This window comes from Micropterus salmoides, unplaced genomic scaffold (genome assembly GCF_014851395.1).
Source record: "Micropterus salmoides isolate LMB-PRFRI ecotype aquatic unplaced genomic scaffold, ASM1485139v1 Ms_hic_scaffold_22, whole genome shotgun sequence".
NCBI lineage: Eukaryota > Metazoa > Chordata > Actinopteri > Centrarchiformes > Centrarchidae > Micropterus > Micropterus salmoides.
The window spans coordinates 15,067,948-15,081,604 of NW_024041373.1; the positions used below are offsets into that span (position 1 = coordinate 15,067,948).

Below are 13,657 nucleotides of genomic sequence, written 5' to 3' on the forward strand. Positions count from 1 at the left end.
TTTGGAAATTTTGCTGTATTACTCGGCTATACAAAGTATTTTAACTGGTTGGCTTATGTTCTTATCTTGGCACCACAAAATCAGAATCAGAATCAGAATCAGCTTTATTGCCAGGTATGTGTACGCATACGAAGAATTTGACTCAGGATTGTACATTGCTCATGATGTGCTTACTCATACAAAAATACCATAATACAATAACAAAATAATAATAAAATAAAATCAGACACAAACTACAGTATAGACAACACTAATATACACAATATGAACAAAACAATATAGACATATTGACAAATAGTGCAGTTATCAGAGTGCAACGGATGCAAGAGTAAACTATTCTCATTATGTACATGTTGAAGGTGGATATGATATACAGGTACACATACACATACATGCATACATGTACACATGTACACAGTGTGATGGAGCACAGTGCAAAGGATGCTGGGAGAAATAAATAAGACCTATGACCTTATGACCTGAGGTAGGTGTATTGGTATACAGTATATACAATATGACATAGTATGAACAGCACTGAAATAGAGAATGGTGAATAAATAAACAATAAGTGGAAACTAGTAAACAGGTGCTGATTAGAGACAGAGTTACTGGGTTATTGCACAGGAATTGTTCCTGACACTGTGAGTCAGAAATCAGCTGTTCATCAGAGTGATGGCTTGTGGGAAGAAACTGCTTCTGTGTCTGTTGGTTTTGGTGTACAGAGCTCTGTAGCGCCTACCAGAGGGGAGGAGCTGGAACAGGTTGTGTCCGGGGTGAGATGGATCTGCAGTGATGTTTCCTGCCCGCTTCCTGACTCTGGAAATGTATAACTCCTGAATGGAGTTGGCACTGATGATTTTTTCTGCAGTCCTGACTGTCCGTTGTAGTCTGCTCCTGTCCTTTTTGGTGGCAGATCCAAACCAGACAGTGATGGAGGTGCAGAGGACAGACTGGATGATGGCTGTGTAGAACTGGATCAGCAGCTCCTTGGGCAGGTTGAGCTTCCTGAGCTGACGCAGGAAGTACCGCCTTCTTGATGATGGTGTCAGTGTTGGGCTCCCACTTCAGGTCCTGGGATATAGTGGATCCCAGAAACCTGAAGGATTCCACAGCAGACAAAGGGCTGTTGAGTATGGTGATGGGGGATAGAGTGGGGGGCTTCTCCTGAAGTCCACGGTCATCTCCACAGTTTTGAGCATGTTAAGCTCCAGGTTGTTCTGACCGCACCAGAGAGCCAGCTGAGCCAGCGTCAAATGTGCAGTATTTAAAAAGTTTGTTCAGAATAATGTAAATACCTGTGCCAGTTATTGAGCTTCTACCACAGTACCACAAGTATTTTTGTTACATTTTAATAAAAGATAACATTTTCCAGTCCTATTAACTTGATAAAATTGTGCAAAAATGTTTAATTTACATTTTAAACCAAATTACAAAAGATATTTTGAGTAACCTGTGCCACACTAAGTGGGAAAAAAACTTTATATGTCAAGAGTACAAAGAGACTAAAGTATTAATAAACAAGCACATCGTAGTATCACAATAAAATATTACAATCTTGGGTCATTTTAGGACTGCATACTAACAATTGTTGTCATTATCGATTAGGCTTTATACAGAGTCTAGGCTATAAAATCTAAGAAAATAATGGTCAAAAATGACCATCACAAGTTCCCAGAGAGTCCTAGAAAACATGTTCACAGACTTGTTTTGTCTTTGCACAAATCCCAAACCTAAAGATATTCAATTTATATTCATATGACACAGCAAATTCTCAAGAAGCCAGAACAAGGAAATGTTTGGAAGTTTTGCTTGATAAATGACCTAAAAAATTTCAAAACAGTTTTCTGTTGATTAATTAATAGATTAATAGACTAATAATTTCAGCACCAGATCAGTGTTCAAAATACATTACACAAAATGACATTTCTCCACATTAAACTGAAAAGTATGGACATTTAACTAAGTGTTTAGGCGCTGTCTTGTGCTGCAGTTGTTCAAATACATTCATTAATTCATTCGCTTTCCATGGAAGCTACCCCTACACATCGATACATTAGTTACACCCACACTTTACGACCAAATCATCTAGTCTTTTTTGTCAGTGAACTTTTTATTCAGGAAACATGACACAGTCAATTCTACAAAGGCTACAGTGTCTTTCTATGTTGCAGTTTATTTTGTTCTCCCCCTGAGCCACACACACTAACAATGTACTTACTCATCATTGGTTAAAAACTAAACATACATATGTCTTCAGTGTTGCAAGTTACAATGAGGAAGTTAGAATCCCTTAAGGCAGTTAGGCCTACAGATGTATTTTTTGGACTGTAACACCTTTCTATGTTCTGCTATGAGACAGTAGCTTATATTTCATAATTAGGAATGCTCAGAACTGTCAGATAAATGTCTCTAAGCCTAACAGCTTCACCAGTGAACCTCTCTGCCTGCAGGAAAAGAAGCACATTTTTCCCCCCCAGAAAATAAGGTAATTGTGTTTTGGTGCGGCACTGTTATAACATAATTGAATTTTCTCCTTTATTGCCTGGGAGAGCCTTCGAGGGCTGTAGTGTTGAATTTCTGCAGACAAAGGGGAATGAAGTGTTAATTTCTGCTTACAAGAACAAAATCTCCTGCTTTTGATCTAGTTATGGTTGATTGGCTGTTGTCCGCAGACGTTCCTTAAAGGAAAACCAAGCAGACAACATATCAGGATAATTTCTCTTCCCTGAAACTAATGCTTCTCTAATACACCAAGGGAGAGGCATGTTAAGTATAGCGGGAAACTCTAGATCACCATAACACCTCATTTCATTCCCCCTGCCAAGAGAGTGCACAATCTATATAAGCCTCAGGAATTATTTTACACTGTCTAAGCAAAACATAGTAAAAAATCCACATTATAGAGACAAGATGAGATGATAACTTTGTTATGTTCTGCTGTGTTTGGTTGTTTTTGTACCAATTATCACTCTTCCATCCTAAGATCCCAACAGACAGCTCTCCTTCTCTGGCTCTGTCTACTCCCTGGACTGTTGCTTAGGTCCACAGATGATCTATGGCCTCTTATCTTATTAATGCATGGTAAGTGAACCACTAGGCCAGTATGACATCTTCAACAGCAGCACTAAGAAAGCATTCTGTGTTAAGAGCCCATCTTGAAACTCTTAAGGTGGGCCCTTACTGTGAGACGACTTGAGCCCAAACCAGCTAAGAGGGGATGTCTTCAACTGCACTTTCTGATTATTATATTTCTTCATAAATGTTGTATGTAAACACCTTTACAATCAAGTCACAGTGCTCTGTGGAGCAAATGTTTGGTTACATTGTATCCTGACATCTTGTGACATTTTTTAGATTTACATATTTGTACTTTCACTCGATCTTGGGAAAGAGTCTGGATATGACATTTTTTAGATTTACATATTTGTACTTTCACTCGATCTTGGGAAAGAGTCTGGATATGAAAGTCTGGAAATTAATAAAGTCAGTGAGGTATTTAGTCATAAACTGGTTAGTATCTCATAAGCTGTTGCCAATATCAAAACATTTTTCACTATAAACACCAAATGGAAATAAAAATAATGTGAAATGACTGAATGAGTTTTGAATGACCTTGGTGTTAATGATGCAACTTTTGAAAGTGCTGTTAGTGGAAACCATGACACAGGGCTTTAGAGCTGGAATAACTGGAACAATTGTGCCCCCAAGTGGCCAGCTGGATAATAATTGGTTGAGATAGCTAGATTGACCTGTAGGTAGTGTAGGACACTGCATTAAAACTAGAATATCTCTAACTTATCCTGAAGCAGTCCACATCCCAAATCCTTCACGTTATATAAACAAGCACATGCACTTGTCACATTAAGGGTATGAGTCATAACGCTTCACTTTTGCATTCATTGCATTGTTACTGTATTGTAATTGTGGCAGTGTGGTTACTCCTTGTCTCCTTATATATATATTTTTTATTTATATGCAAGTTCTTTTTTTTTGTTTTCTGTAACAGAACAACAGCAACAGCTCAATGGTAACAAAATAATCCAACAAATGTGACCAAAAACTTTGGCTGTGGGTCTTCCTGTTTCTGAAAAAGGTTTAGGCCTATTCTTACTCAGCCTCCCTGCATTTAGAGGGAGCAGGAGAGAGAGAGAGAGAGAGAGCATTGCTCTCAGCTTCAGGGCTTATCCGCGACTTCTGAATTGTCCCTAGCAATATTGTAATTATACATTTAAACAATAATGTTATCGGTCAGTGTCTAGTCAGTGTATTTGTTACACAAACGGTAACAGTCGCCGCAAAGTAGTGGGAGAATATCATGACACACCTGACCGCGACAATAACACCTGTCCTCCGTGTCTTGCTGTCTCTCTCGCTCAGAGACACTTTGCTCTGTTTGACTGTCTCTCTGCTCTAGAATGCTTCATTCCCTCGAAAGTGGATGTAATCTGCACTTTTCAGAGGTGAACATTTGTGTGGAATTGTGGTGATATTTCTGTCTGAGTGATCACAAGTGTTTTCAATTTCGGTTTTCTTCCTCTGATGAAGAGCAGTGCGCTCGTCTCATGGAGTAGGCTACAAGTCAAATTATTTATTTTTATAGACCTAACTGTTTTTAAAAAAATGGGCCAACGATCAGCCCATAAAGCATAGGCCTATACTGACATTAGGCTGACCCAATCACATCTCTTACAGCACCCACACCCTCCCCCTCTGCTCACTGTTTCTTGTGTTGTGGGCCAAAAAAATAAATAATTCGCCATAAGCTAAAAAAAAAAAAAATAAGCTATTGATTACTGCATTACATTCTATTATATTTTTACATTCTGAATTGTCACCTGCCACCTAAATTTTGTCCGTCCCTTTATAAAAATAAAGACATTTCCACAATGAATTGGTGCAGAAAATGTCTCCATAATTCAGGAAATTAAGTGTTTTATGCTCAAAATCTTCAGGGGGAGGACCACCAGACCCCCCCATCAAATATTTTGTCAATAAATAATTCTTAATTGAATTCTGATTAATTAAGCTAATTTATCATTGAGGTGAAAAGGTCCGATATGCACATTTGAAAAGACTTTAGCCTGCTTCAGGCATGCCTGCATGTATGTGGACACAGCTAGGATTAAATTAAATGAGAAAAGTTGATCTATAGGAGAAACATATTTGACAGCAATACAGAATGCCTGACAGGCTTACTGCATTATATTACACTATATTGTTCTCATTTTGAATTGCCCCCCACCCTCCCCCCATTTAATATAATCAGTGGTAATTATTATCAGTAGTAATTATAAAATTCATAATAAATGTATGCTATAGGCCTATATATAATTTTACTGTTGCTTTCTAGATGTACTTTGGGTAGACAGCAATGGGGGGTGGGGGTTATAACATGAAAGATTTCTTTGCTGGGCTAAGCCCCCAATGTTTCAAGAGCCTGGAAACGCCCCTGGGTTACATATAACATAGCCTACGTTTTTTTATTACATGTCCAGGCACACTTTTCGTCGGGGCTGAAAGCTGCCCAGTTTAGCGAGTGAGGCTCGCAGTCTCTTGGATACCCGAATCTTTACGTAACCTGCCTCACACTACTGCTATGGCTGCAGCGGCGTGGACTGACCGAGGACGGAGGGCTGTGACTGTAATGGGGACAGTGATTAGATCCAGATCCAGTCACGCCACTTTGAAATCCCAGTATGACGCGCTGGTCATTGGAGGAGGTGAGATCTGTGACCTGTACCGAAAACACAGAAGTTGTGCTGCAGTAACAACCCGCGCAACATTTTTCAACATTGACACAAAATTTTCGTTCGGAAAAGTAGGAATGTCTTTATTTGTCCTTGAAATTCTGTGCGCTATGTATTTAACTGTTTTGCAAAACAGTTTAATCTAAATTGCTGGACTCATTTAACCTGACTAAAAAGTACAGTAGAGCAGCATGCACAACGTGACATATGATATATTTCTTTGCAGGACACAATGGATTGGTGGCAGTGAGTGCATATACTTGTTTTCCAACACCTACAGTAGGCTGTAATACAACATAGGATTCAGCAACAGGGTAAAGGTCATGTGCCACAGGGTGTGTGTGTGTGTGTGTGTGTGTCTAATGTTTTTATATCCTGGCAGGGATCTGATGATGACTTTTGTCACCATGGGGACAAACGTTGAGGTCTCCATGGGTAGAGACTTTTCTTTTGGGGTTAAAACTTCATTTTAGGTTACAATTGTGTTAAGGTTAGAGTTAGGGTAAGAGTTAATGTTATATATAGTTGTGATGGTTATGGTTCGGGTAAGGGGCTAGGTATTGCATTATGTCAATGAGATGTCCCCAAGGGGATGGAGGAACAAACATGTGTGTGTGTGTGTGTGCAGGCTGCCTATCTTCAGAAGGGAGGACTGAAGACAGCAGTGCTAGAGCGCAGACATCTGCTGGGAGGAGCAGCTATTTCTGAGGAAATCTTCCCTGGTAGGGCGGCCTCTGACTGGAATCCTGGCTGAACCCAGATCATAAAGGGTCGGCTCACCCAAACAGAACTACGAAAAGGCACAAAACATACCCAGAGCATACTAGTATTATCTTAATGTATACACGCTAAAACTGTTGACAGCATGTTCTGTTGATTATTCAGAGTAACAAAAACAAGGCAACACAAAAAGCTCCAAACTATCTGCATGGCTTGGTACCACTAATGGTATGTGAAAAATATGTATTTTTGTAATTTGGGTATACCAACTCTTTAGTGGTGGAGGACATTTCATTATTATAGACTGCATGTAAATGTGTTTATGAGGGTTTAGTTAATGTTGAATTATACACTGTTTTGTAAATTTTAACTTTTACACAGTTATAATTTAATATTGTATATTAAATACAATATTAATATATTAATATGTATCAAGTGAAGTTGTATTGAAAGAAATGTAATTTATTGTGTCCTTCGTGTGTAGGTTTTCGCTTCTCCAGGTGTTCCTATTTGCTCAGTTTATTAAGACCCCACATATATGCAGACTTGGAGCTCAAGGTAAACACAGCTATGGTGTAAAATATATGAATTCAGCTCATTCTGAGAAGGCTTGATCTTATTTACTGCTCTTCATTTTTTGTGTGCTTACAACTTCAGAAACATGGGCTGAAGGTCTATATGAGGGACCCCCATGCTTTCACTCCCATGTTGGAGGAGGGGGTGAGAGGTGCCCCTCCAAGGTCTCTCACCCTGGGCTCAGATATGGCCATGAACCAGATAGAGATCAGCAAGTTCTCAAAGAAGGATGCTAAGGTGATTTAAGCATTGTGATTGTCATGGTAAACGCTCAACTGTAATGTGCATGAGTCTGCATTTTACTCTTCAGTCTCCAGTTACTCCATATTTTTTCTCACACAATCCCACCTCCATTCACTCACCCTCACCTTCACCTATTCTTTGCCATGTACACAGGCCTTTCCAGATTACGTTGCATACCTTGATAAGCTAGCAGGAGCTATCCATCCTCTTCTAGATGCTCCTCCTGTAGACATTCCTGGTGTTACCACTGGATCACTGAGGAAGAGGCTGACTGCAGCTAAAACCCTGATGCCTATTGTCAAATGTGGTGTGTTGGTGGATGCATGTTTTGGAAATAAACATCTATATTTTTATGTCAGAATAACAAACTATTCACCATGAACTTATTTTGTTTGCTGCTGCAACAGAGTTATGTTTTTTGAATTTAAAGGTCTGAAACTGGGCACAAACATTCCAGACTTTTATGAGATTATAACTGCACCAATAATGAAGGTTTGTTATAGCTTACATAACATTTGGCATTAATTGATGTTTTCTATTGACTGCGTCATGAGCAATGCGTTTTGTGTGGTAGATCCTCAATTGCTGGTTTGAGTCGGAGCCACTGAGAGCAACGCTGGCTACTGATGCTGTGATAGGAGCCATGACCAGTCCAAGTAATCCTGGTAGTGGGTGAGGCACATTTTAGGGCACACAAACACTCACAACTACAGTTTTAACTGCACTGAATTTAACACTGACCTCTTGCCTTGAAGGTATGTGCTCTTGCACCATGTGATGGGAGAGCTGGAGAAGGAGAAGGGAGCATGGGGTTATGTGGAGGGAGGCATGGGAGGTGTGTCTCAGGCTATTGCTAGCTCTGCTCGATCCTATGGCGTAGAAATTTTCACTGAGAAGGTAATGTGGTTTTGATTAATTATATTGATTTGGTGCAGCTTATATTGTGTATTAATGGATATTATATTCCAGCATCTGTATTTTGGTCTTTATTTATATACAATGTGTATCCTTGGCAGGATGTAGGACAAGTCGTGGTTGGTTCAGATGGTGCTGCCAAGGGAGTAGTGCTAAAGGATGGCACAGAGATCCACAGTAAAGTTGTTTTATCAAATGCAACCCCATATGTTACTTTCAAGAACCTCACGCCACAGGTAATAAAGAACAAATAAACAACATGTAACCATGGCACCAGACAGTATGATTTATTCTGGCTTCCTGTTTGCAATGTAGGCTGCACTTCCTCCAGAGTTCATCAAAGCTGTAGATCAGATAGACTACACCTCACCAGTTACCAAGATCAACGGTAAATCTCTTTCTGCCATGCTAATGCAAATCATGATCGTATGCAAATGTTCCAGTAGCTGGTGTGGTGTTTTGACGGCTAAAAATAATGGAGGATATTATCAATTGTTTCCAAATGTGCTGATTAAAATGATATAAAACGTTACCACTCCTGAGGAGAGACAACTTTTCGAGCATGATAATATTTAGTGTTGCAGTAAGCCTCAAAAGTAAGCTACTGGGCTCATTGTCTTATCTCTGGGCAAGCTGTTTCTTAGCCATATGTTCAAGATATTTAGGTGAGACCCTGCATTCTTTAGTCATACTTACTACTGGTCTGTTTTTTTGTTGAGCAAAGAAGTTTTAAGGTGTAAGACAATGGAGACTTGGCAATAATGCACAAACAAACAAACAAAAAGACATCATGTATCACAAGGGATCAGCTCTTACTCCTCCATGATTGAGTACTGTATATTATTACAGTGTAAGATTAGGTCAATGTCTAAGCTCTTAGTACTCTAAACATGAGTTTCGAAGTTTGGGGTAATATAAAACTGTGTAAAGCACACAGAACTAAGAAGATGTTTGGAGTTCTTCAGCTTCCTGTGTGGTGCCATTTGTAGCTCCTGCTTGTTAATTATAGTAGAGCCTGAGCTGTAGGGCTTTATTACTCTGGAAGTCTTTACTCCTGTCTGATCCTTTACAGTGCATTGCTTTTAGACATAATGATAGTCTACTCTGTTTTGTTGAATTTATTGTAACAGTCTTAGCTTCTTAAGGTGAAGAAATTGAGCAGTGTTAAGCACAAACACATATTGCATTCGCTGACAGCCCTAATTGTCATTCAAACATTTAGGAAACTGAAACTTAAGCACACACTTTGTTGTACCAAAAACAGAAATACAAATGCACACATAAAATGATAAATGATCTTAGAGCAAATAATAATGATAATAATAATAATCTTTATTTGTAGAGCACTTTTCAAACAAACAAGTGCTTTAACAAGTGTAAAGACAATAATATCCAAAAGACAATAATACAAAAACAATACAAGATAAAAGCAAGAAAACACTGAAAAGACTAAAATATACGTTTAAGATAAATATAAAATAAGTAAAATAGAATAAAATAAAAGGGATAAAATAAAGTCAAATAAGATCGGGAAAGGCTCTCCTATAAAAGTATGTTTTAAGAAGGGACTTAAAAGAGTTCACTGACTCAGCCGACCTGATTTCCTCGGGCAGGCTGTTCCAGAGCCTCGGGGCCCTGAGAGCAAACGCTCTGTCCCCTTTATTTTTTCAGTCGAGACTCTGGAACAGGTAGCAGACCTCTGCCCGAGGATCTCAAGGTACGTGCTGGTGTGTATGGGACTAAAAGGTCAGAAATATAACAAGGCGAGAGGCCATGAAGGGTCAATTCTAAAACACACTGGAGTAATGTGGTCATATTTCTTTGTTCTGGTTAAAAGCCTGGCAGCTGAGTTCCTGGACAGTCTGGAGTCGATCAGTAGATTTTTGGGTTAAACAGGTGAAAAGGCTGTTGCAATAATCCAGGCGTGATGAGATGAAGGCGTGTAAAATGGTCTCGGTGTCCTTAAAAGTTAACATAGATCGAATTTTTGCTATATTTCTATGTTGATAAAAACATGATTGAACAAGCTTTGTGGTGTGCTGCTCGAAATTTAAATTACTATCAAACCAGACACCAAGGTTCTTTGCAACAGGCTTAATGTGATTTACTAGGGAACCAGCAGATGATACTGATTCCATGTTATTTTCTATGTTGTGACCTGATTTCACAGTGGCAGTGGACAAGCTACCAAACTTCCTAGCATCTCCCACACCAGATGATAGACCTGGACCACACCATCAGTGCTCCATTCACCTCAACTGTGAAAGTGTGGACGTACTGGAGAGTGCATATAAAGAGGCCATGAATGGACGTCCCTCATCAAGGTACATAATTATATCGTCACAAGTGGACACATAACACTTTCTCTTAACTGCAAGAGATATTACTGGTGGTAAACATTTGTTCACGTTTCAATAAATGATCCAGCACATATTTTCATACATAAGAGCTAGTAAAACATTAATTTCTGTAGAGAGTACAGGACAGAGTGTTAGGTGCGTGTTATAAAATTATAATTATAATTTAGCCTATGTATCTCAATTGTTAAAAACATAAGATTGTGTGCCTTGTAGTAGATATTGTCTCCACACATTTATGTCAGCATGCAGTAACTCTCTTGTGTGTCTATACATCAGTTTAAAAACTTTTTTTTTTGTTTGCAGACTGCTGACCACGTAACTTTTACCCAAAAGCAATATCCAACGTCAATCATTTCCAATCTTGATTAATGAAGTTGTTTTCTTAGCTCTCATAATGTTTCTTTAAAAAAAACAAACTTATATTCTTACATTCTCTTATTCCGAATGTTCATCAAAGAGTCACCCACCCTTCACTGCCCTCCATCTTGCCTCATCATGTCCCTCTACTCCTGTAGACCCATGCTAGAGATGACCATCCCCTCTGTGTTGGATCCTACTCTGGCTCCATCTGGCTGCCACGTGGTGTCACTGTTCACCCAATACACGCCCTACCACATAAACAGCAGGGAGTGGACAAACCAGGACAGAGAGGCCTTCGCAGACACTGGTAACACACAATGATTCAGAACTTCTTATAGTTCCAATTGTGCATTTCTACTTCATTTATTGATCAGGGACACAAGTTCTAGTATGCTTTGCATGAATCTGATCTTAAACTGATAAAAATAAGTAATTATATGATGGCAGCATTGTAAAGGCAAATTTTTATTCCAAAATGAGATATCCACCTTTTGAAAACGAGAATTTACTTAGAAACTGTTCTATTTTGAAGCCATAATCTGTCATTTTTAAATGTTGAATGGTGAAACTTGGAAAGTATTATTTTCCAAAATTGATAAACAGTGTTTTGACACTCAGTGTATAATGTATAATGATTAAGCTGTTTCAGTGATAAAGAATGTGTTTGTCTGTGTCTTCAGCATTTGACTGGGTGGAACAATACGCCCCTGGATTCAAAAAGTCTGTGGTTGGCAGAGACATTCTGGCTCCGCCTGACCTGGAGAGAATCTTTGGGCTGACTGGAGGGGTACATTCTGTACACTGCATACATTGCCAAACTAACCAGCAATTTTAATGTTGATACACATGTGATTTATTTGATATAATCAATTGTTCACTGGATGAGGAAGTAATCTATGTCCTCAGCAGAGTTCTGTCATTCACTATCCTCTCAGGGACAGACCTGTAATTTAAGCAGTTAATGGTTACAGACAGTTGTAACACAACCCGTGAGTGAGAATCAAAGTTCACACCAACTGTGTGAAGTGACAATAGCTCACTGAATGATATGAGTTTTATGAAGCAGTCATTAAACAAATTACATCCTACTTTTGTCATAATCACATAATTCTATCAAGCAACAAAAAGAAAAAAAAAACATTTTGGTCTTATCTTGACAGAATATTTTCCATGGATCAATGTCACTGGACCAGCTCTACCTAGCACGACCTTTGCCCTCTCTCTCAGACTATCGTTCACCAATTAAAGGGCTGTATATGTGTGGCAGCGGCTGTCATCCAGGTTTGTTTTATATGCTGAACCCTCAGCTGAATATTGAATTGCAATAAAAAAAAAATTGTTGTGTATTTTGTAGTGTAATATAAATACAACAATGTATGCTATGCTGGCTGGTGATGGAAGAGCAGTAAATTTGGACCTTTGGATGAAAGCTTATCTTTGCTGCTGATGATAAAGAAATTAAGTCACTTGGTGATGTTAGATGGCTGAGTAAACTGTTTCTGATTTCCCTACACAGAACAAGACTGACTCATTCGTGTCCATTTTTTATGTTGATTTAAATATTTTTTTAGGTGGTGGTGTGATGGGTTCTCCCGGCTGGAATGCAGCACTCACTGTCATGGCTGACCTGAAACGTCAATGAAACATGACTCAATACACAAGGCTTTTCAGGCTCATTGTGAAAACAATTACGCAATGCTGCCACACCAGCTGTGCCAATATCCAGCTGTGACAGCACTTCTGAAGTCATTGAAAATCACTGATACCAACAAAACAAAGTTGAAGACAGCAAATACATTTTTAGAATAACTCATACTTGTCTTAATGAAATGAACTAAAACTGTTAGTGTAATGATGGAAATGTTTTTGCTATGCTTTTTACAACCTTGTATGAAGGGATTCAAATGAATTCAAGCAAATGTGTTTCATTTTTTCAAACTATGCATAATGACTATTGGCGTGTTTCATATTGTGAGGGATTGATGTGACATTTTAGGATATCAGGATAGAAATCTAAAAAATAATTTTCACAGCAGGCATTTTGACTAGTTGTGGTGGGAAAACACAGCTGATACTAATAACATTAACATGGGCCCTGTTCTGTTTAAGTATCCCGGTAAGTATCAGGACCCTGAAACTGAAGCAGCTAAATGGAATCCAACCATCGCTGATTTTCTTACTGACACCTGTGCTTTTTTTTGTCATGTCAAAATGTCCTTATGTGAAAGGGACATCTTTATCTACAGGACACTGTTCAGTCTTTTAGTATAAATGTGAAACAACAATTAAAGTAATGTTAGAATTAAGTTAATGTTTGATGATGAAAGTGGTATAATGGGTTTTCTGTGTGCTCAGTGTTTCAGAAAACCAATTTCAATTCAATTTCAATTGTCATAAAACCATTACTTTAATATTTCTTTAACTGATGGGGTAAGTTGAAAGACCAATATAATTGTGCATGGGCGACCAAACTGGTTTCCCCCATGTGGAATAATAATGTGTCTATTTAGTATGGCAATAAAGACCGTTCAAACTACATAGAGCCTAATTTATTTATTTATTTTGCCAAACCCTACACAAACTGTATTAAGTGCACTACAGATTTCCAAGCCTGTGTGCTTTGCTTTGTGTGATTCCTTTAGTTGTGTATGGTTAAGATCTATCGTTCAATATTCAATGGCGGTGTCCTGTGCCTTTAAGACGCTGCCCAGGGTGTATCTAGCGTCGGCGCTTGAC

The 13,657-nt window shown here is 38.7% G+C and overlaps 1 protein-coding gene across 4 annotated transcripts; it reads left to right on the plus strand.

Moving 5' to 3' along the window:
* Positions 1-5,495: 5,495 nt before the first annotated feature.
* Positions 5,496-13,459, plus strand: pyroxd2 (pyridine nucleotide-disulphide oxidoreductase domain 2). Of its 4 annotated transcripts, none has more exons than XM_038736783.1 (16): positions 5,496-5,720; positions 5,974-5,993; positions 6,376-6,469; positions 6,952-7,025; positions 7,125-7,280; positions 7,440-7,593; positions 7,717-7,778; positions 7,861-7,958; positions 8,042-8,183; positions 8,303-8,437; positions 8,517-8,589; positions 10,372-10,525; positions 11,077-11,228; positions 11,602-11,708; positions 12,082-12,202; positions 12,493-13,459. In XM_038736783.1, exons 1-16 carry the CDS (start codon positions 5,597-5,599, stop codon positions 12,561-12,563), a joined length of 1,737 nt encoding a protein of 578 aa, XP_038592711.1. In that variant the 5' UTR covers positions 5,496-5,596; the 3' UTR covers positions 12,564-13,459. The 4 variants fall into 4 exon arrangements, with proteins under 4 accessions (XP_038592711.1, XP_038592712.1, XP_038592713.1 ...); XM_038736784.1 differs by lacking the exon at positions 5,496-5,720 and adding an exon at positions 5,722-5,818; XM_038736785.1 differs by lacking the exon at positions 5,496-5,720 and having other exon boundaries at positions 5,991-6,061.
* The last annotated feature ends 198 nt before the right edge of the window (positions 13,460-13,657 follow it).